This window comes from Suricata suricatta, chromosome 1 (genome assembly GCF_006229205.1).
Source record: "Suricata suricatta isolate VVHF042 chromosome 1, meerkat_22Aug2017_6uvM2_HiC, whole genome shotgun sequence".
NCBI classification, from domain to species: Eukaryota; Metazoa; Chordata; class Mammalia; order Carnivora; family Herpestidae; genus Suricata; species Suricata suricatta.
In genome coordinates, this window is record NC_043700.1 from 66,436,408 (window position 1) to 66,458,503 (window position 22,096).

Here is a 22,096-nt window from a genome sequence, read left to right on the forward strand (position 1 = left end):
GTTGACATTATGGGACCTGTCTCACCTGACCTTTCACAACTCTATTATGGCATCGAGAAATAGAAACCACATGCTGCGCCGCTATGTCAGCGTCTCAGCTTTTAAGTCTTTGTTCAGAGAATTTGCAATGAACTTAAACTTTTCATTACCCATGGGCCCTCTCAGAGCAACTGATCTAAAGGAGTCATATAGGGAGCAGTAAATCAAAGTGGAACAGGTCTAAAAGGAAACACTCCACGACTATGCATTGTCAGTATAATTTTTCAGCTACATGTACCCCTTCTTAGCTAGAAAATATGGCAGTCTACAATAACTCCTATGCGTACCTAAACCTTAAAAATTAAGAGTATTGGAAGTAAACATTAGCGATGATAATAAGTGTTTTCAATTTATGTAGATAGAAGGTTATAAAGGACACAAATCTAACCCTCCTCTCAATGCTCTTGTTTCCTCCACTCTAGGCTCTCAAACATGCTCTATGAGGCAGAGGGTCTGATTGTCACAAGCAGAGATAAATGCAGAAATTGCTTTACAGCATAATTCTAGAGATGCCATGACACGACTAGTCCCCCAGATTAATCACAAATTAGGGGCCGCCTCATAATAGCCTTTGCTGACTTGAGAAACCAAGTAAGTGACAAAATATTCTCCTAACCCTGGAATACAAGAGACACTTCTAGACGTTGGAAATTACTTTTTAAATGTTTTAGTTTTTTCAGTGAGCAAATTAAATATAGTACTTAATGCCTAGAGTGCTTGATTTTGATAACATTGTCATTGCCATCCAAACAAAAGCAAGGTTACCTGCAGATATCTCCAATTGTGTTCATCTTAAACCTTGTTATTTTAAAAAGTAGAAACAAATAAATGATTATATAAAATAACTGTGGAGAAAGGACAATATTACTTTTAGCTATTTTACATTTTTAAAGTAATATTTAAATAATTTTCCTAGTTAGGAAGAATATATACACTTCTGGCACTCGAACAATCTTCATATTTACTCATTAACAGTGAGTAATGAGTGACCTGTGGCAGTTCTGGCACATACGAAGGTCTTAGAATGTTAAATGAAAGAATATTCACATACTTTTATTAAATAATGTAGATTAGAACTCTGTCCTTTCTCCACTGTGAATTATAATAGTTGCCACCTCTGAGAGATTAGAAAGATATTAGGACTAACCATGTAACAAAAATAGTTGATTTGAACTGCAGTAAATTCTAATTATGCCAAATGTTTCCAAATCATATAAAAAAAACAGAAAAAATAAGAATGTTTGTCTTTTTTTAAATTTTAATTTCATTAAAACCAGGCAATTAATTCAAGTTGTGCATAGGTTTTTAAAGATACAAAACGTCAAACAATGAAAACTCCCTCCCTCTTCTGTTCCCCACCACTCATCCTAACTTTCTGCCTGGACAAACAAGAACATATGTTTCTAACTAACAATTATGTGCAAAATTTCCAAAATAGAATCTTTTAAAAGTCCAATTTTCTTCAATTAAGAGACTCACAGTATTTCCTAAGACTGGTTCTAAAGTACCCGGCTTTGCAATAGCCTCACCTACTCAAATTTAATTTTACATTGACCTAGCACACGTGAAATAGACAACAACCTATGTGTGTTTGTTGCATATTTTTAAATGTGATTTTTTTCTCTTCAAATTGTTACTTAAATTCTAATTAGTTAACATACAGCACAATATTAGTTTCAGGATTGGAGCTCAGTGATGTGTCACTTACATACAACCCCCGGTGCTCAGCACAAGTGCCCTCCTTAGAGCCTTCACCCATCAGCCCTTCCCCACCCACTGTCTCTCAGTTTGTTCTCTATCTTTAGGAGTCTCTCACTCCTTGCATATTTTCAGGTATCCTGAACTGTCACAAATGTTACAACAAGTTACTGTAGAGCTGCTTACTTTAAATGAACCTCTGCATGCCATCCCACCATATTTAAATGGCAGCCTAAATAACAGGAATCCTGCACTTGGAAGCAAGTTTCCACCCCCTCCTTTTATGAAGGCGCCCACTAGGGGAGCTTCCCAGGAGTTGGATGAATTTGGCAATAAAATATATGCTTAGATATTATCGTGATTTGCTCCATAAACTTTTATGAGAAACATTTCTTGATCCTTTTTGATCTTTTCCTAGTACTGTTACATTTATGAGAGGCAGGTGGGCAGCTAATTGATATAAATGTTCATTGGCAAATTCAATTTACTTTCTATTTCCTGTGGAGTTTCATTTCATTATTATTCACCTAGGCTTGCAATTTAAGTATTTTTGCATACTTGTTTTCCCTTTTGTTTCTCCTCCTTTGTAACTTCTACAATTATAAAAAAAAAGTGTAACTTCTAATAAAGTTAAAGCCAAGTAATTATTTCTGATTATTTCTGTACAGATTAAAGAATATATTGTCCATCATTTTATATACATTGCTGTCTATATCTTTTTCACTATTCTAAATTATTAAGCATTCTATATATTTAGAAGATTCCATATTTCTAAGTACATTTCTAAATAGTCGCCAAACATTAAAATATATTTTACTAATATTCATATAATGATTCATATAAACACTGATGATAAAGCATGTTTCCTGAAACATAGTAAATGACAATTATTTTAATGTCAGACATAAGGTTTTTTTTGTTATTTTCTGTAGCTAATGAGAGTTCAGTGACTTATTTACAATAATTCAAAAAATTACACAAAAAACTTTACTTATTATAATCTTAAGTAATCTCTCAACAACTCTCTACCGCAGCACCTTTTATTTTATTTTTAAAACTAAAATAAATTATTTTGTTTATGTGTGTACCGTCCTAGAATAGAGGTCTCTAAAAGGGCAGAGGATCTCTCCTTTGGCTGCATCCCCAAAAGGAGATTTTTAGATCTAAGGCTTAAGATGCTGGGTTTAACAGTAAAAAAATAAATATCCCAGGATTTTCAATGTTGTCTCATCATGTTTTGCTATTACATAAAATCACAAATAAAATTACCAGTTTTATTTTCATCTTTAGATGAAATTTAAAATGTCACTAGGGTCTATTTCAGATTTCTTAAAACAATTTAAGACTATTCATTTTAAAATGTTAAACATATGATCTAGATGTAACATCTATTTGCAAAGTATAATGGGACTGACCCCACAGGTAGGATAGCAATACCAGACTAAAATATATAAGCTCTATAAGAGAAGGAACTCTTTGTATATAAATGCAATACAATCTGTTAATTTATGTGAAAGTAAACAACAGATGCTTAAAGTAACTTTATCTCCAAGTTGCCTAAGTGTTGCATTTATTGCAGCACTGTAAATATGCAAATGTTCACATTACCTTTTTTAATACTATATTTTGTCTTTGATGATGTCATGATGGCAGCATTTTTGCTCAAACATATGATCTCTCTGAATTCTACACAATTATACTATACATGTTTTATTTTGCAAGCCAACATAAATGTTGCAATACATTTAACCTTTCATTGTATCTATTCTGAATATCTTAATCATGTCTTTGTTTACTTTCTGATAGAAAATTAAAATTGTATGGTAATTTACAAGTTGAAATGATAATTGGTTTGATATAATGATCAAAATTCAGTAATCCTTTTATGTATATTACTAAGGGAAACAATGCTATTATATTTAATATCAAAGACTCTCAATAACTGTCCAAGTTGTGACTTAAAGGTTGAATATGAATCATATTATTAAAGCATTGATTAGTGAGTATTATATTTTCATTTCTGCAAAGTTTGAGGTAATTTAATGAATAAGGTTAATTTGTTGTGCTTTTCACAATTAGCCATTCCATAATACAGGCCAAGAATATTATGCAGGGAGTGTTTACTGATGTCTATTCATTTCACATACTATTGATTCCTGAATAGCATAAAGATCAACGCTTTGTAAAACTAAGAATATGGGTCAACCAACATCTAAAACCTGTCTACAAGACAAGAGACAAATGTATATCGATTACACTGATCAAATCCATAATGTTTGACCCCAAACTGAATCTTGCCAGAAGCAGTTTCTTGACAATAAGCAAACCATTGCTTAGGAGAGTTCATATTACTAAAATAAAAATTGAAAACCTCTTATTATCTAGAATTACATAAAGAAAAGCAAAACTAGCAATAAAAAATTTTAAGGACTTTAGTAAATGTAATTTTCTGAAAGATTTATATATATAACTTAAATATATGAATATATGATAAACTGCTTGAAAAAACCAAAATTACTTTTTAACTAAGTTTCTTCTATCTTGTTCCTCTCATATATTAAAATTAAAATGAATCTTTGAAAATAGGACTTAGTTTTGTTTAATACAAGAATATTACTTACCAGTGCCTTTATAGTATTTTGTACAGTTACCATATTCGATATCTTCCTTTTTAATATCAAACTGAGGCAATGCAATTTTTTCTAACTGAACAGGATCCCCTGACTGCCAGATAAATCGTAAGTCATCAGTTGTGTAGCCAACTAGAAACAAAAGTAAATAATACATAAAAATATTGGTTTGAAATATAATTATTAATACTTCTTAAATATTTTAATAGTCCAATTATTAGGTTTCCCAATGGTAAAATCATAGGCCCTACTTATATAAAATTTTTGTGAAAAATTTAAAGACATAATATCTATGACCATTAATGAAAACATTAGCACAAATTTACAGATAATTAATTAGCTTAAAGAAAGAATAAGCTAAAATATTTAGCATATTGCAGTTACAATCCTACAGTGTCATATATAATAGCACAATTCTCTATGTCGAAATTCTGAACTGTCATCAATAAAAAGGCCAAGTTTGTCAAAAAAATTTTTATACATCCATAGAAAATGACAATTTGGCAGGATTTAGACAGCTTTTCAATGTTTTCAAATTTTCTGCTCTGAACACGTGGTTTTAACAGCAGAACAGTTGTTAAGACATAATTTTCTCATTTGCTTTACTTACTTTATGTGTTTAATTATATTTGAGAAAGGGAGACACAGCGTGAGTGGGGGAGGGGCAAAGAGAGAGAGGGAGACAGAATCCAAAGCAGGGTCCAGGCTCTGAGCTGTCAGCACCAAGCCCAACACAAGGGTCATATCTATTAGCAGTGACATCAGGATCTGAGCTGAAGTCAGATGATTAACCAACTGAGCCACCCATGTGCCCCTTCATTTGCTTTACCTATAATACTAATTCAAATAAAGTTGGCAATTGTAATAAGTTAGAAGTATACACCTACGTGACTCAAAGTAAAACTAGTACCAAAAGGATCTGTCTTAGTAATGATTACAGTAAAAGAATAACTATAATTTTCCTAAATAAATTATTCTAATGACTATTTGCAATCAAAAACATCAGTTTCACCATTGTTATCTAAGATATTAGTAGAATGTATTGCCTAGAGATTTTAAGCATATGGTCACATATAGATTTTATGGTATAGTCACTTTGGGTCTCATTTACATACAGCTCTCCAGTTGCATCTTGCAACGTTGTGTATCCATGGGAAACAAGGTCAAGTCCAAAGGGCATGAGAGAGTAATAGATAACCTGAAAGTAGAAACAGAGGTCTTAGAAGTCACTCAATATGTTTCTCTGTGATATATAGGCTTAAAAATACATATGTATATATGTATATATATATATTTTGTACATATAAATGTACAAATATTAACGAGGTACCTCATGCTGACAAGAACATCTCCATCACGAAAAATAAACAGAAGGATATTTTCCTGGGTCACATCATGAAAATTGGCACTTTTTTCATTTGCAAAAAATAAGTCAGGTTTCCACAGACACTTGTACATTGTGGGATCCACTGTCAGTGCGTCGGAGCCCCGAAAATCACTAGGGAGCTTCAACCTGGGATCGTTCCATTTTTGTCTCAAGAAGATGTTAACTCTATAGTCCTGGAAAAAAGAATTGTGTGCATGTATGTGTTTACTGCTATTTGAAAAATATATTCAGCACCAAAATAAAGAGAGTTTCAGTGATTAGCAGCAGAAATATTTGTGGTCTTCTAACATCAACCAGGATCAAAACAGTTTGGTCACTAAATACAAATAGCAGTATAAAAAGATCATCATGGCCATCTAATTACTCTCTATAGACATTCCAATAGTATTTGCCAGCTCCAACATTAGAATATAACTTTACCAATAATTGCTTTACCTTTATACGAATGCCAGTATTGCCAGTTGAGTAAGTGGTGTTATCATAAAAACATGAAACTGTTGAATATTACCATTATTCTCCCCTCCCCCCAAAAATAAAATTCAATTAAAAGTAGATAAGAAGTATGGGAGAGGATGGTCTAAATGGGCTAAGGGCTTAAGGAAGACACTGGTTGGATGAGCACTGGGTGTTAAATGTAAGTGAGGAATTACTAAATTCTATTCCTGAAATCATCATTACACTATATGTTAACTAACTTGAATTTAAATTTTAAAATACCATTACATGTATAATGGTAGAGAGAATTTGAGATGGTTTTTGAGATTTGCACTGGATGCAAAACAGACGGGTACACTAAAATTTGTAAATGCTATATTTTATTTAACTATATTAGAAAAATGTTTTGAAATCTACTAAATAGCTGATTATTTTACATGACCTTTTGACTATCTCCTAAAATTTTCATTTTAAAACTTTTAAAAATTGAACTATGTCAAGACATAGATTTTAAGAATCTGTGAACCTAGGAACATGTTTAATACCTTAATACATTTTATTATCTGCCAGTTAAATTGGGTTCTAGAACAAATCAGTTTGTTAGTATATATAAACTTAACATTGGCATCACACTCATGTCTTTTGATTTTAATCTTATATACTGTACTCAGAACATGCACAAAAGTGTTCAAAGCATAAATTTCATTGGGCTCAGCTTCCTTATTTTTAATCATTCAAAATTAACAAAATACTATCTATCCATATAGTCTTTTGATATTATCATAATGAATGAAATCATAAACTCAAAATTAAACTCTAAATAATTAACTAAGAAGAGGTTATAGATCATCTTTTACTAAATAATAAGACCTAATAGATTTCTATAAAACATACAAGCACATGCTTTACATATGTGTAAAATAAAGCATAAGCAAGGAGCGGTCTGAGACATTTTACTTTATCATATGATCTTCAGAATGCATGGTAATTGTAGAGGGTGAAGGCATCAGTAACAATATCCACACACTGAAGTGCAGACAGTAAAATAAGATTTAAGCTACCTACATCTCATACCTACTCTAAACTTAAGGTTTATAAAGACTTCAACATATATAACACAGATTGGTTCTTAAAAATCATATGCAGATGGTTTCAGAGTGCCAAAGTCAAATAAACCAAGGATTATATAACTGGGGCTCTTGGGTGATTCAGTTGGTTAAGCATTCTACTTCAGCTCAGGTAATGAGCTCACAGTTCATGAGTTCGAGCCCTGCATTGGGATCTGTGCTGTCCGCTCAGAGCCTGGAGCCTGCTTCAGATTCTGTACCCATCTCTCTCTCTCTGCCCGTCCCTAATTCATTCTCTCTCTCTCTCTCTCTCTCTCTCTCTCTCTCAAAAGTAATAAAAAGGATTATATAAACTAACACTGAACATATCTGCACCACTCCAGAAAAAAGGTAATATTTATCTAATCAAATGAATATGGAATTAAGGAGGGAATAAAGGAGGCCTAGAAGTCTAAAAAACAAAGAGCTACATTGCACAGCTACATGAACTGTTTGTAAAAATATATACATATCTTAAAATTCATAATGAAATTTAACTGCTTCATATCTGACTGTGATTGTTACAACTACAAAAATTAATACAAACGTATCTAAGACATAGGCTTTTCTACATCACATGGTGAGACATCCAGCAGATGTAATGTTCTTCCTAGCCCAAGTTTTTATCCATTCTAGGTAAACATGCATGGCCCTCTCCTTTAAAAGGAATACACATTAGGTTCAATTATTTTCAAATAAAATACCAATTATGCTACCTTCGCTAAAGCACATGGTTGATGTACATGTAACATTACTTTGAACACTTACCAGTATTCAACTTCATATTATTTGCTAAAATCCTTCCTTGAAATGATCTTCTAAAATTATCGGTATTGTAAAATTACAGACACTAAAACTATTTTATTATCTCGATGTTCTATGTCTTGTCAAAAAGTAATTCATCAAAAACTACATCTTTAAACTTCTATGTTTAAAATGTGCTTCATATGTCATGAAAAAATACATGTCCTTAACTTGTTGTCAAGGATCAGTATGAAAACTAACCAGATGAGGTTGCCTATGTATATTTTGTAAATATACTATATAATTTAATAGGTATTTATGTGCTAGGCACACTTACTCTAAGCATTTTGCAAAACTAAATCTATTCTTCAGAGTTCATTATTAAAAATGCCCTCCTGATTCTCTTATGTGCTTCCTGTTACAGGAAAGTAAGATGAAGTAACTCATCATGGTTCTCTTTTTGTCTGGCAGCTAAGGAGTGAAGGCTAAATTCCACAGTCAATTGAATTAATAATTCATCCCTCATATCCTGGTACGACTATCAGTGCATGGTCCTTGCACATTTAGTCTTGTTTCAATTATTCCCTTGCATTTTTTTGTTATTATTATACACCTCAAATCCTTGCCAGAAATAGAGATGGAGATAAAGTAAAATAACAGTTGAAGGATTGTCATATACCTGACAAGAGACTGTCAGTGTTATTTGGATGTCATTGTTAATTAAGCAACTCTGCCAATGTAGCTTTTAGAATCAAGATGCTTTATTTTAGTCTTATTTAGGTTTTCTTATTTTAATAGAATGTTAGATATATGTATAGAGATAAAAATATTAAGATCTATTGATATTCTTTATCTAGACTAAAACACTATATTTTGGAGTGTATGCTAGGTTTGCCTCTTAGTAATTAATTTCCAATGATATTGTATCAATATTTTATTATAATACTCAAGATATCTGACAGGAATTAAAGCTATGCTAACCTTTAACTTCGGCATACTTTGCATAATTAAAAAGAAGCCACCTTATAATGTTTAGCGTAACCCCAGCATTAACACTGAAATCTCCTTAAAATCCCCACATATAAACACATTATATGTTCCACTATTCTATCTCCAAAATGGTATGGGTAGCTCATCTAAAATTATGCAGCATAATTATTTTTCTTTTAAAATTTTTATAGCAATTTTAAAATTGTTTCTCCACGTGAAGATCATTCTTCCAAATCCTTCTTGAAATCTAATCAGTGTTTCCATCAACGCATGAATATCTTTATATCACTTATACCTTTAGATCAGTTATTAAGTTCAAAGTATTTTAACCAGCTGAAAGCTGATTAAAGCCTTGCATAGCCCTATACAGTATGAGAGGCTTTGACAAAATAAAACCTATCTGTGGGAAAAAAATTACAAAATTACAAATGATATAAGAGTGTTTTAATGTCACCACTTTTAATTCTATATATCATCATAAACAATTTTTTGAAGTCATGTTAGTCAAATTATAAAGTCTAGTCTAATGGAGTCAATGTGGGCTAGAAAATATAAAGTTCCTGACTCAAATTTCAGCTCTGAATCTTTTAAATCTGAAACTTGCTTTGATCCTGAGTAAGGTTCTTAACCTCTCTGAGCTCAGTTTCTTCATATAAAAAAGCAGAAATATTATTAATATCATAATGTGATAATTCAGTAGAATTCTCAATTGAAAGATTAATACAGTACCTGCTATATAAGTGAGTTGGTTCCTTTCCATTAAACATCCTTGAGAATCTAGCTACAAAGTACATCATAGGCTTTCAGAAAATGTTTACTTAAATTCCTCCTAACTCCCTAGGTGATGGGTTGCCTCATTCATTCAATTCAAAAATTATTTATTAATCATATATTCCTTTCCAAATTCTGGGTACTAAGGATACATCTGTGAGTACTCCCAGACTTGAAAGATGATTGTAAGTTGTACTGACAACTAGTCAAATATAAAACAATTTGTAAAAGGCGATAAAAATGGAAATAGTCTGCAACAGGGCATCTAATCTAGACTCAGGATTAGATAAAAGTAACCAAGCAAAATGACACCTACACAGGGACTTGACAGATCTGGGTCTGAATTATATACATTTGATGTGCCCTAAAGCAAGTCACTTAATCTCTCTGAGTCTCAAATTCCTTGTCAGTAAAATTAATCCTGAATTATTCACAAGAATCAAAGGAAATGCTCTATGTAAAACAAGAAACCTGGAAGAAGGAAGTACTCAAAGTTAGCTAATTTATTATATGTATTATTAACATTATTACCAATACAGCTGTATCACCACTTTGAAGAGGCTAACAATTACTATTTTTTTCATTTTCTAATTTTTTTTAACATTTATTCATTTTTGAGAGGCAGAGAGAGTGCGTGAGCAGGAAAGGGGAAGAGAGAGAGAGAGACACAGAATCCACAGCAGGCTCCAGGCTCTGAGCTGTCAGCACAGGGTTTGAGCCCTGTGTCAGGTTCTGTGTTAACAGCTCAGCACCTTGTGGCTGCTTTGGATTCTATGTTCCCTCTCTCTCTGCCCCTTCCCTGTTCACACACACTCTCTCTCTCTTTCTCAAAAATAAACATTAAAAACAAAATAACACAACACATATTTTTACTATATTGCACTCCTTGGTATTCACCCAAAGGAGCTGAAAACCTACATCCACACAAAAACCTGCACATCCATGTTTACAACAGCTTTATTCATGATTGTCAAAACTTGCCCCTCCGTGAGTGAATGGATAAACTGTGGTACATCCAGACAACAGAATATTATTCACCAAGATAAAGAAATGCACTATCAAGCCATGAAAAGACATGCAGTAATCTTAAATCCATACTACTAAGTGAAAGAAGCAAATCTGGAAAGGCTATATGCTGTATGATTCCAGCTATGTGACATTCTGGAAAAGGCAATACTATGGATACAGTAAAAATAAAAATCAGTGATTGCCAGAGGTAATGGGGGAGGGAGAGATGAACAGGTAGAGCACAAAGGATTTTTAGGGTAGTGAGATTCTACTGTATCAAATTATAACCGTAGATACATGTGTTCACACCTTTGTCAAAATCGATGAAATGATTTTGACAAACCCTAACGTAATCTACAGACTTTAGGTGATGATGTGCCATTCTAGGTTCACTGACTGCAACAAGTGCACCTCTTTGGTGCAGACGTCCACAGGGGGCGAGGCCGTGGGCAGGGAGAGACAGGGAGGTATGAGAGCTCCCTACATGTTCTGCTCCATTTTGCTGTGAAGCTAAAACTGTTCTAAAACAATCTACTTTTGGGATGCCTGGGTGTGCACTAGGTTAGGCATCCAACTCTTGCTCTTAGCTCAGGTAATGACTTCGCAGTTTGTGAGTTCAAGCCCCGTGTCAGGCTCTGTGCTGATGGTGCAGAGCCTGCTTGGAATTCTTTCTCTCCCTCTCTCTGCACATCCCACACACACACTTGTGCATCTCTCTCTCTCTCTCTCTCTCTCTCTCTCTCTCTCTTTTTCTCTCTCTCTTCAAATAAATTTAAAAAAATAAAGTCTACTTTTAAAAGTAAATGCACTTGGCACACAAATACATTTCAAAGATGTTTATTGCATACATCTACGTAATAGCCAAACAAATAAAGCAACCAGAAGCCCCAGAAACAATATAAAATCTATCTGGAAACACAGATTGGTAAAATATGTTATTTTCATATGATATAATTATATTAACATTAGAAATATGCACATAATTTATTTTTAAAAAGCTGATTATTCTCTCAAAAATAATGATACTAAAGTTTCTTTCAAGAAAGAAATAATTCTCATGGAAAACTCTATAGTGAAGTCTGCTAAGAGGAGCCAATGAACATGAAGACATGTTCTGCCTCACTAAAAAGAAACCCAATAAAAACAAGATTTGATTTTTTTCTCTTTGCTCATGAAATTGGAAATGATGATGATGAGTAATCATATTTATTACTGGCAAAGCATGGAGACCTGGCACATTCCTGCACCATGGAGAGCAAAATAAATTTAAAAACTTTCCTGGAGGGTTATTGGGCAATATACATCAAAATTTAAGGAAAAGTAAATACATTTCAACAAAGTAATTTATCCTAAGAAAGGTATATACAAAGATGAAATTACAAAAAAAAATTATGCAAAACTTGGTATAAACAAAATGAAAGGGAATGAATAGGAGGTAAAGTAAAATCAAAATATGGAAATAAAGACAAAAGACTGTTTTCAGTATCATGCTGAAACACTGTCTAACAGGCCCATCCAAGGGTGGTAGGATTCTCTGGGAAAATGTAACTTTGTCTGACTTGCCATTTTCTATTGGTTAGAACCCAGACTCCGTAATTTCAGATAACCTGTAGCAGATTCATAAATTACAAATGATTTTTGCCTGGTGGAGATGCAAATGTTTTATATCAGATAGAAAAAGTATCCACAAAGAATATGTCTTTATTGCCCTGTTAAACATTAACAAGCCTGTATCTAGTTTAGCGATCTAATTTCAGCCTTCATTCCTTTGCTTCCAGCTCCTGAAGTCTCCACAACAGCAGCTTTACTGTCCCCCTGGATCCGTCACTAATGAGTTCAATAAATCACTAACATGTCCTCACTCTCTGCACATATTTAACTATTCAATAATTATACTCTGTTCTCAAAAAGCTAAACACAGGAATACCGTATGCTCCACCATTCCACTCCTAGGTAGAAGCCCAAAAGAACCAAAGCAGAGATTCTGAGAGATACTTGCACGCTCATATTCATTGCAGCATTATTCACAATAGTCAAAGGGAACAACTCAAGTGTCCACAAGAGATGAAAGGATAACCAAAATGTAATATGCAGACACACCCTGAAGATATGGTGGCTTCAGTTCCAGACCACAGCAATGAAGTGAATTTGCAGTAAAGCAAGTCAAATGAATTGCTTGGTTTCCTAGTGCATATGAAAGTTATATTTACACTATGCTGAAGTCTATTAACTGTGTGACAGCACTATGTCTAAAAAAATACCAACGTACATACCTTAATTAAAAATATTTTATTGCTAAAAAATACTAACCATCATCTGAGCTTTCAGTGTCCTAGTTTATTTTTGCGGGTGGAGGGTGTCTTGCCTCCATGGTAATGGCTACTGACTGATCAGGGTGGTGGCTGCTGAAGGCCGGGTGCCTGTGGCAATTTCTTAAAATAAGACAACAATGAAGTTTGACTCTTCTTTTCATGAATGATTTCTCTGTAGCTTGAGATCCTGTTTGATAGCATTGTTCCCGCAGGAGAACTTCTTTCAAAACTGGAGTCAATCCTCTCAAATCATGCTGCTGCTTTACAACGGAATTTATGTAATATTCTGAATCCTTTGTTGCCATTTCAACAATCTTCATAGCATCTTCATGGAGTAGATTCCATCTCAAGACATCACTTTATTTGCTCATGTAAAAGAAACAACTCCTCATCCATTAAAGTTGTATCATGGGATCCCAGCAACTCAGCCACATCCTCAGGCTGGACCTCTAATTCTAGTTCTCTCCCTCTTTCCATCACATCTATGGTTATTTCCTCCACTGCAGTCTTGAGCTCCTCAAAGTCATCAAAGAGGATTGGAATCTACTTCTTCCAAAGTCCTATGAATGTTGATATTTTGAACTTTCTCCATGAATCACTACTGGTTTTTTAAATTTTTTAAAAATCTTTATTTATTTTTGAGAGAGACAGAGTGCAAGTGCGGGAGGGACAGAGAGAAAGGTAGACCCAGAATCTGAAGCAGGCTCCAGGGTCTCAGCTGTTAACACAGAGCCCATGCAGGGCTTAAACTCATGGACTGTGAGATCACGATCTGACCTGAAGTTGGACAGTTAACCAACTGGGCCACCCAGGTGTCCCAATCACAAATGTTCTTAATAGCATCTAAAATGTTGTATCCTTGAGACGTCTGGGTGGCTTAGTCTGTTAAGCATCTGACTGCGGCTCAGGTCATGATCTGCCCATGGCTCGGATCATGATCTGCCTATCTGTGTGTTTGAGCCCCATGGCAGGCTCTGTGCTGACAGCTCAGAGCCTGGAGCCTGTTTCAGATTCTGTGTCTCCCTCTCTCTGTGTCCCTCCCCTACTCATGCTCTGTCTCTCTCTGTCTTTCTGTCTTCTTCTCAAAAATAAATTAAACTTCAAAAAATTTATTAAATAATTAAATGCTGTATCCTTTCCAGAAGGTTTTGAATTTACTTTGCCCAGATCCATTGGAGGAATCACTATGTATGACAGCTAGAGCCTTGAGGAATGTTTTTCTTAAATAATAAGACTTGAAGTTCAAAATTACTTCTTTTTTAAAAAAAAATAATGTTTATTTATTTTTGAGCAACAGAGACAGAGCACAAGTGGGGGAGGAGCAGAGAGTGAGGGGAAGACACAGAATTCGAAGCAGGCTCCAGGCTCTGAGCTAGCTGTCAGCACAGAGCCTGATGCAGGGCTTAAACCCACAAACCGTGAGATCATGACCCGAGCTGAAGTTGGCTACTCAACCAACTGAGCTACCCAGGTGCCCCCAAATTTGAAAATTACTTCTTAATCTATGGGCTGCAGAATGAATGCTATGTTAGCAGGTATGAAGACAACATTAATCTCTTTGTCCATCTCCATCAGAACTGTTGGATGCCCGGGTGCATTGCCAATGAGCAGTCATATTCCGAAAGGAATCTTTTTTTTTGTTTTTCAGCAGTTGGTCTCTACAGGGGGCTTAAATTATTCAGTAAACCATGTTGTAAACAGATGTGCTGTTGTAGAGGCTTTCTTGTGCTACTGACAAAGCATAGGCAGAGTGGATTTGGCATAATTCTTAAGAGCCTTGGGGTTTTCAGAATGGTAAATAAACATTGGTTTCAATTTAAAATTACAAGCTGCATTAGGCCCTAACCAGTGAGTCAGCCTGCTCATTGAAGTTTTAAAGCCAGATGTTGACTTCTCCTCTCTAGCTATTAAAGTCCTACATGGTATCTTTTTCCAATAGGAGGCTGTTTTGTGAACACTGAGAATCTGTTGTGTAGTGTGGCCACCTTTGTGAATGATCTTGGCTGGATCTTCTGGAGAACTTGCTGCGGCTTCGACCTCAGCAAGGCTGCTTCACCCTGCACTTTGATGTGCGGGAGACAGCTTCTTTCCTTAGCCCCTTGAACCAACCTCCGCTAGCTTCAGACTTTCCTTCTGCAGGCTGCTCACCTCTGTCAGCTTTCACAGAGTTGAAGGGAGTTCAAGCCTTGCTCTGGATTGGGTTTTGGCTTAAGGGAATGTTGCAGTAGTTGGATCTATATGGACCACAAGAACCTTCTTCATATCAGCAATCAGGCTGTTTTGCTCTCTGATCATTCATGTGTTCGCCAGACAGCAGTTTTAATTTCCTTCAGAAACTTTTCCTTTGCATCCAAAATGTGGCTATTTGGTGCAAGAGGCCTGCCTTTTGGCCTATCTTTGTTTTTGATATGTCTTCCTCAGTAAGGTTAATCATTTCTAGCTTTTGATTTAAAGTGAGAGACATGTGACTCTTCCTTCACTAAAATAGTTAGAAGCCGTTGTAGGATTATTAATTCACTAATTTCAACATTGAGTATCTTAGGGAACAGGAGGCCCAAGGGCAGGGAGAGAAACGAAATGGCTGGTTTGTAGAATAGTGAGGACACTTACAACAGTTATCATTTAAGTTTGTCGTCTTATATGAGCACAGTTTCTGATGCTCCCAAACAATTATAAGTTTAATATCAAAGATCACAGATCATTGTAACAAATGTCATAATAATAACATTTGAAATACTGTGAGAATTACCAAATGTGACAAAGAGACAGAAAGTAAGCAAATTCTGTTGGAAAAATAGTGCCGAGAGACTTGCTCACTGCAGGTTGTCACAAATCTTCAATTTGTACAAAGCACAGAATCAGCAAAGGCCAGTAAAACAAGTATGCTGGTATACACCTACACACTGAAGAATATTATTCAGCCATAAAAAGGAATGAAATTCTTATACACGTTATGGCATAAATAAATCTTGAAAAAATAATAACAAAAAAAGAAGACTAAGGAAGAGTTTGTCCAAAAGTATTAATTAGAGTAGGAACACAAGGAAGAAATAAAAGCCCTGGGAAGGACAAGCATTTAAGGGGCAGTCTAGAAGACTGAGGAGGAAAGAAAACCCTGACACTATGATTTCATCACAAACCCAAATAGGCAAAAGCTTTGAGAAGTTCAGTAGCAGCAGATGTCACAGAGGTTCAAGTATAATCACACTTTCAGCAAATGAGGAAGCCAATGAAAATTTTAGCAAAAGCATTTTAATAGAATGACATAGTAAAAGCAAGATTGGAGGATTAAGAAGGGAACAGAGGACAAAGTTTTCTATCTATAAGATCCAGATAATTATAATATGCCCACAAAGATAGGGTTTTTATAAGGATTAAATGAGATAATATATTCTGCATCTGGCCATACTAAGGCCATACTAAGCACATTGTCTTCTTTGGATATATCTTTTATGCTGCTGTTATCCTTTTATAATATCGGTAATACAGATTAATACAATTAATTTTTGCCTCAAAAAATTCTGCATATAGTGTAACTCACTCAGTTTGTTATGTTCTGTGCTGATCAATCAACAGTTATTCTTAACAATAATCTACTTCAAGGTCACAAATCTGGACATAGTGCTTAAATACTCTTCTGAGCATCTCCTGAATTCTTCTTCTTGTTTTCAATTGCTCTGTTGTAAGCTCAACATACCATATAATCTTCAAGCCTCTACAGGAATCCTTTTCTTAATTTTATTTTTTAGAGTACTCTAGAGTTGTATTACAATAAGCATTACCGAAACCCTGGAAATTGCTTATTTCATTGAAACAGACTTGGTCATTTTATCTTATTATTTCATTATTAAAGTGCTTCAAAGATGCTTTCCTGTTAGCTATGTAGCCACATATGATTATGATTTAACCCAAGTTGCAGCAAGTTTACATATTTTTAAGAGTGTATTAAAATTTTACAGTTTAAATTAATAATTTGAGTTTAACATTCATTAAAAGATAAAAGCTCATTAGTTGCTTTGGTTAATGTTTTATGGGCATGTCTAAATAATTGCTAGTTACTGGCATTTCAAATGCTCTATATTAAGATAACTATCTTTGAAACCTATTTATTTTCATTTTCAATTATCCAATCACAACAATTATAGCTTTATAATTTATTTTGGAATGAAAAATTCTCATCAGAAACAGACTTCTTTTATCAGTTGGGAATTAGTTAATTGTTTTTATAGAACTTAGTGACAAATACTACTCATTGTTCATTCCAAAGAGCATACGATTAGTCATTATCTAGAAAATGGATTTTCTCCAAAATTTTCAGTCCCAATTAACAGCCGAATTCAACTATTTCTTCAAGGCAATAAAACACGTCACAACAAGATATCAAAACTGGCTGAGTTGTATTATTGATATTTTAACATTTTAAAATGTTTATATTTTGTATTATTGTTAGGATAGCTATTCTGGTTACTGCTGATTTTTACCTAGCCTTCACATAGGTAATCATTAACTCATATATAGTCTTTCCATTATAATACAAAAATGAGCATTCAAAGAAATAAAGGAGATCAATTCTCATAGCATCTGGCAGCATAAGAATTAACATTCTGTCAACAAAGCCTGTTCTAAGCCTGGTTTGAAAAGGATTTAAATTCAGTCACTAGTGAGGTTAGATGTCTCATGTAAGAATTACAAGTTAACCAAATGCCACTAAAGTTTTTCAGGTTGTATTTTAGCAATATTTCTCGATATGTCATTTTATTAAAAATTTTAGTTAAATGTTTAAAAACACCTTATGAATATTTAAAATCTTCTAGTTCTATTCCAATATTCCAAGTATATTAGGAGTGCCTGCTAGGTGGTGAGGTGGTGTCTCTCTAAAGTATAAACTCCATTAAAGTAGCAGACTGCTGGGCTGCATATATAGGAAGAACTTAATATACTTCTATTTAATACCTACTTCTGTGACTTTGACAGGTTAGGAGATTTCTCTAGTATTATTCATACCATGAATTGAATTTCTTCTATATCAAATGATAACAATGACAAATTACTGGAAAAAGAAAATAAAACTTGAACATTTTCACCTTATTGCCTAATGTAATTCTCTTACTTACGATGTCCAATCGCCAGTACTTCTAAATATTACAGCTAGGAGAAAAAAAAAGGAAGAGGAAAGTATCCATGACAAATTACATTATTCTTATTATTTTATACCCTAAAAAAGTAACTCTGACAATGAAAAGAGGAAGAAATGTAATATTGTTTAACTATTAAAAACATATTCTCTTTTAAACTATGTCCTTATTAGGATTAACAAGTGAGAGTTTTTAGTAATCACTGAAGTAGAAAGCATTTTTTTGCCATTTCCATATATGGAAAAAGTTCTATATAAAATTGGACAACCCTCCAGTAACTTTTGGGATGACCCTTCAGCAAGGATGTAGGCATTAGTTTACCCATTGCTGCTGTAACAAAATTACCAAAACTTTAGTGACCTAACACATCACGATTATCTCACATTTCTGGACTTCAGAACATCAAAATAAGTTTCACGGGAGTCAAGTCACAGTGTCGGCAGGGCTGACTCCTTCTGGAGGGGTGAGGAAAGATTCCTTTTCCTTGCTTTTTTCAGGTTCTGTGTTCCTTGACTGATGATACATCACTTCCTTGCATTACTCCAAGATCACATGGTCTTCACTGTATCTACCACTACTGGCTCTGATCCTCCTGTCTTCTGCTTCTCAGGACCCTGGTGACTATAGCGGACTCGCTTGGACAACCAGAATAATCTCCCAGCTGAAGATCACACTTACTTTAATCACACACATAAAGTCTCTTTTACCACGTAAAACGGCATCTCCACAGATTCTGAGATTAGGACATGGACATTTTAGGGGAACATTTTCCTGCCTACCATAGGATGCAAACCGGAAGACGAATCATATGAGAAGAAATAAATATAAAACCTTTGGAAGGTTTGTGTATCTAAGATGTAAGATAGAAAAAAAATGGGGACAAATATGTTTAATATTATTCTATAATGAAATGATGCTGGAAAGCTAATAATAAAAGCAACAAAATAAAGGGAATAGTAAACTAAGACAAGTTTTCAGGAAAAAATTAAATCTATATATAGAAGGGAACTATATAACATCGTTTTTAAAACAACAAAGATAAATAGTTGCCACAAACTAGAGTTAAGCTCCTGTAGCAGATCCCAAATGTGACTTTTGTCCCTGATAGGCACAACTGGCGGCTCAAAAAGAGCTGCCGTCTATTATTAAGACAAGTAAAAAGCCATGCAGTAGAAAGGCACAGAGCGTCTGACAGGATCGTGAATTATGGTGCAATAATAATTCAATATGATTATGAAACATGACTAAACCAAAGAAAGAATATGGATTGTGTAACCAGGTTTTTGTGTCCATGAAAGTGCGCTTACGTATTTCTGATGAGGTAAAGTGTCTGCGTATAGCTTATTATAATAAACCATAATACCCAACTCTCCCCACGAGTATACTAGTTCACATTTTCAGTTATGGAAATCCCAGTAATTTAAGCCAAATGTAAGAACTGAATAAAGAATCAATAAATATTATAAACATAACCATAGTACAGATGCCACCTTGCCTCTAACAAATCATGGTTCTCACTGATCTGAATGCTCTTGTTCCAGTGGCCCCCAGCAGTAGCATCTATACTGATAAAATCAGAACTTCAAATTAGGATGTTTATGTTTATTTGGAAATTTTGGTGATATTACTATTTTTTAAACTTTTTAACATTTATTTATTTTTGAGAGACAGAGCATGAGTGGGGGAGGAGCAGACAGAAAGGGAGACACAGAATCCAAACCAGGTTCCAGGTTCCGAGCTGTAAGCACAGAGCCCGACACAGGGCTCGAACCCACAAACTGCGAGATCATGACCTGAGCCAAAGTTGGACACTTCACTGACTGAGGCACCCAAAGGCCCCTTGGTGATACTACTATTAATGTCACTAAATACTACTTATAGTATTAACAATGATACATTACCAAAAATGTAAGGCAGTGGAATGCAAATAAACACACAGATATGAGAAACAGGAATTTTAAGCTACAAAATGAAATTGTAAAACAAGCTGCTGGGGCATATAATATGGAAATGTGAAAAATCTTAAGGAATATTAATATGACTAATTTCTCCTTCACTACGCAATTATGGTTTGTGAAAAAGTGTGAGATTATTTTTAGTTTAGTCATCTGAGTTAAAAAAAAAAATAAGCACAAAGAAATGGTTTCCAAATGGAATTGGTTAAAATTTCCTAACAACGTGAATGCCTGGAACCCTGACTACTTTGATAATCAGCTTTATCTGTTGGAAGAAAGAAAGGGGTTGCCCTCTTCTTTCAGAAGCTGCCCTCCATCTGTCTGCCACCTGACTTGTAGCTACTGATGTTACATGTACCTCCGAGCCCTGCGTTCTGCATCATGCCTTCTAAAATAAGAAACTGCCAGCTGAAGTAGAAAGGTTTGAACTGTAGAGAAAAGTTTTAGGCAATACTGAAGCTTCCCAAATTGTAGGAGATCCTTTATTTCAGCAGATCTTTGTAGAGGAAATTTCTAGGTGGCTATTAATAAACAAAACCACAACTGTACAATGGGGCTACTAACAAACTTATAAATGGTTCATTTTCTTTAGCATTTCCTTTAAGATGATATTCTTTTGTGAAATAGTACATTGATTTGGAAATGCATGACAACCCAGAGTCACCATCACTGACAGCTACTATGCCAGGCAAAATACTGTTGCTTTACTTTTGTAACTTACTCACTCTTTTTAGGGTATAGCGTATCAGGTACACAGATTCAAGCATAAGCCTGTCTGATACCACAGCTTACACACTGTCTACCATATTGTTTCCATGAATAGACATCCTGTATTTAGACAAATCTAATAGTCTTTTTTCCCAACCTCTTGTTCTATAGCATTTTTTGTTTTCTTTGTTGTTAAGAAATATGCTCTCTGGTTATTAATTAAAAATAAAAAGGTGGGGAGAGAGATAAACACCAATAAGGATGTGGAATCAAAGGGACCATTGTGAGCTGCTGATGGGAACACGAACTGGTATAACCACTGTAGAAAACAATATGGAGGGTCCTCAAGAAATCAAACCAGAACAAACTAGAACAACTATAAGATCCAGTAATCTCAAACTAGAACAACCATAAGATCCAGTAATCCCACTCTGGGTATATATCTACAGGAAAGAAAACTATATTCTTGCAGAGATATCTGTATTCCCATGTTCACTGCAAAACATTGTTCACAATGGCCAAAGTATGGAAACAACCTAAGTGTCCATCAGTGGATGAAAATGTGTGTGTGTGGGTGTGTGTGGGTGTGTGAAATAGAAACAATTCATCCTTAAGAAAAATAATGGAAATTCTTTATTTTTTTTGTAACAACATGGATGAGCCTAAAGAACATACAAACAGTAGAAAAATGGTTGTCAGGGGCTTGGAGGTGTGGGAAATAGGGAGAGGTTGGTAGAAAAGTACAGACTTTTAGTTAAAAAGTGAATAAGGTGAATAAGGTCATTATCTAATGTATAACATGGTGACTATAGTTGAAAACACTGTATAACTGAAATTTGCTAAGAAAGTAGAACTTAAATGCTCTCACCAAAACTTTCTAAAGAATAAGCGAAGTATATGAGGTGATGGATGTATTAATTATTTTGATGAGGAGACTCTTTTTCACAATGTAGACATATATCAAATCATCACATACACTTCAAGTCTCTTACAATTTTGTCAATTATACCTCAATACAGCTAAAATAATAATAATAAAGTTAGCTTGCCCTGGGTGATTGGAAGAAAAAAAAAGATATATCCTCTCATCCTGTATACCCTTTAAGTTATTCTCCTGAGTCTATCACTATTATTTCTGACCAGTGTTTGTATCCAGTAAAAAAAACAAATTTTGTTTTA

The 22,096-nt window shown here is 34.4% G+C and overlaps 1 protein-coding gene across 1 annotated transcript in view; it reads right to left on the minus strand.

Annotated features, from left to right (window-relative positions):
• GLRB (glycine receptor beta) overlaps window positions 1-22,096 on the minus strand; it is an 86,976-nt gene that overhangs the window by 24,702 nt on the left and 40,178 nt on the right. Inside the window, exons 5-7 of the mRNA XM_029950950.1 lie at window positions 5,698-5,927; window positions 5,483-5,565; window positions 4,359-4,499 (exon numbers count right to left, since the gene is read on the minus strand). Coding sequence (XP_029806810.1) covers window positions 4,359-4,499; window positions 5,483-5,565; window positions 5,698-5,927 — 454 coding nt within the window. The remainder of the gene's footprint in view (window positions 1-4,358; window positions 4,500-5,482; window positions 5,566-5,697; window positions 5,928-22,096) is intronic.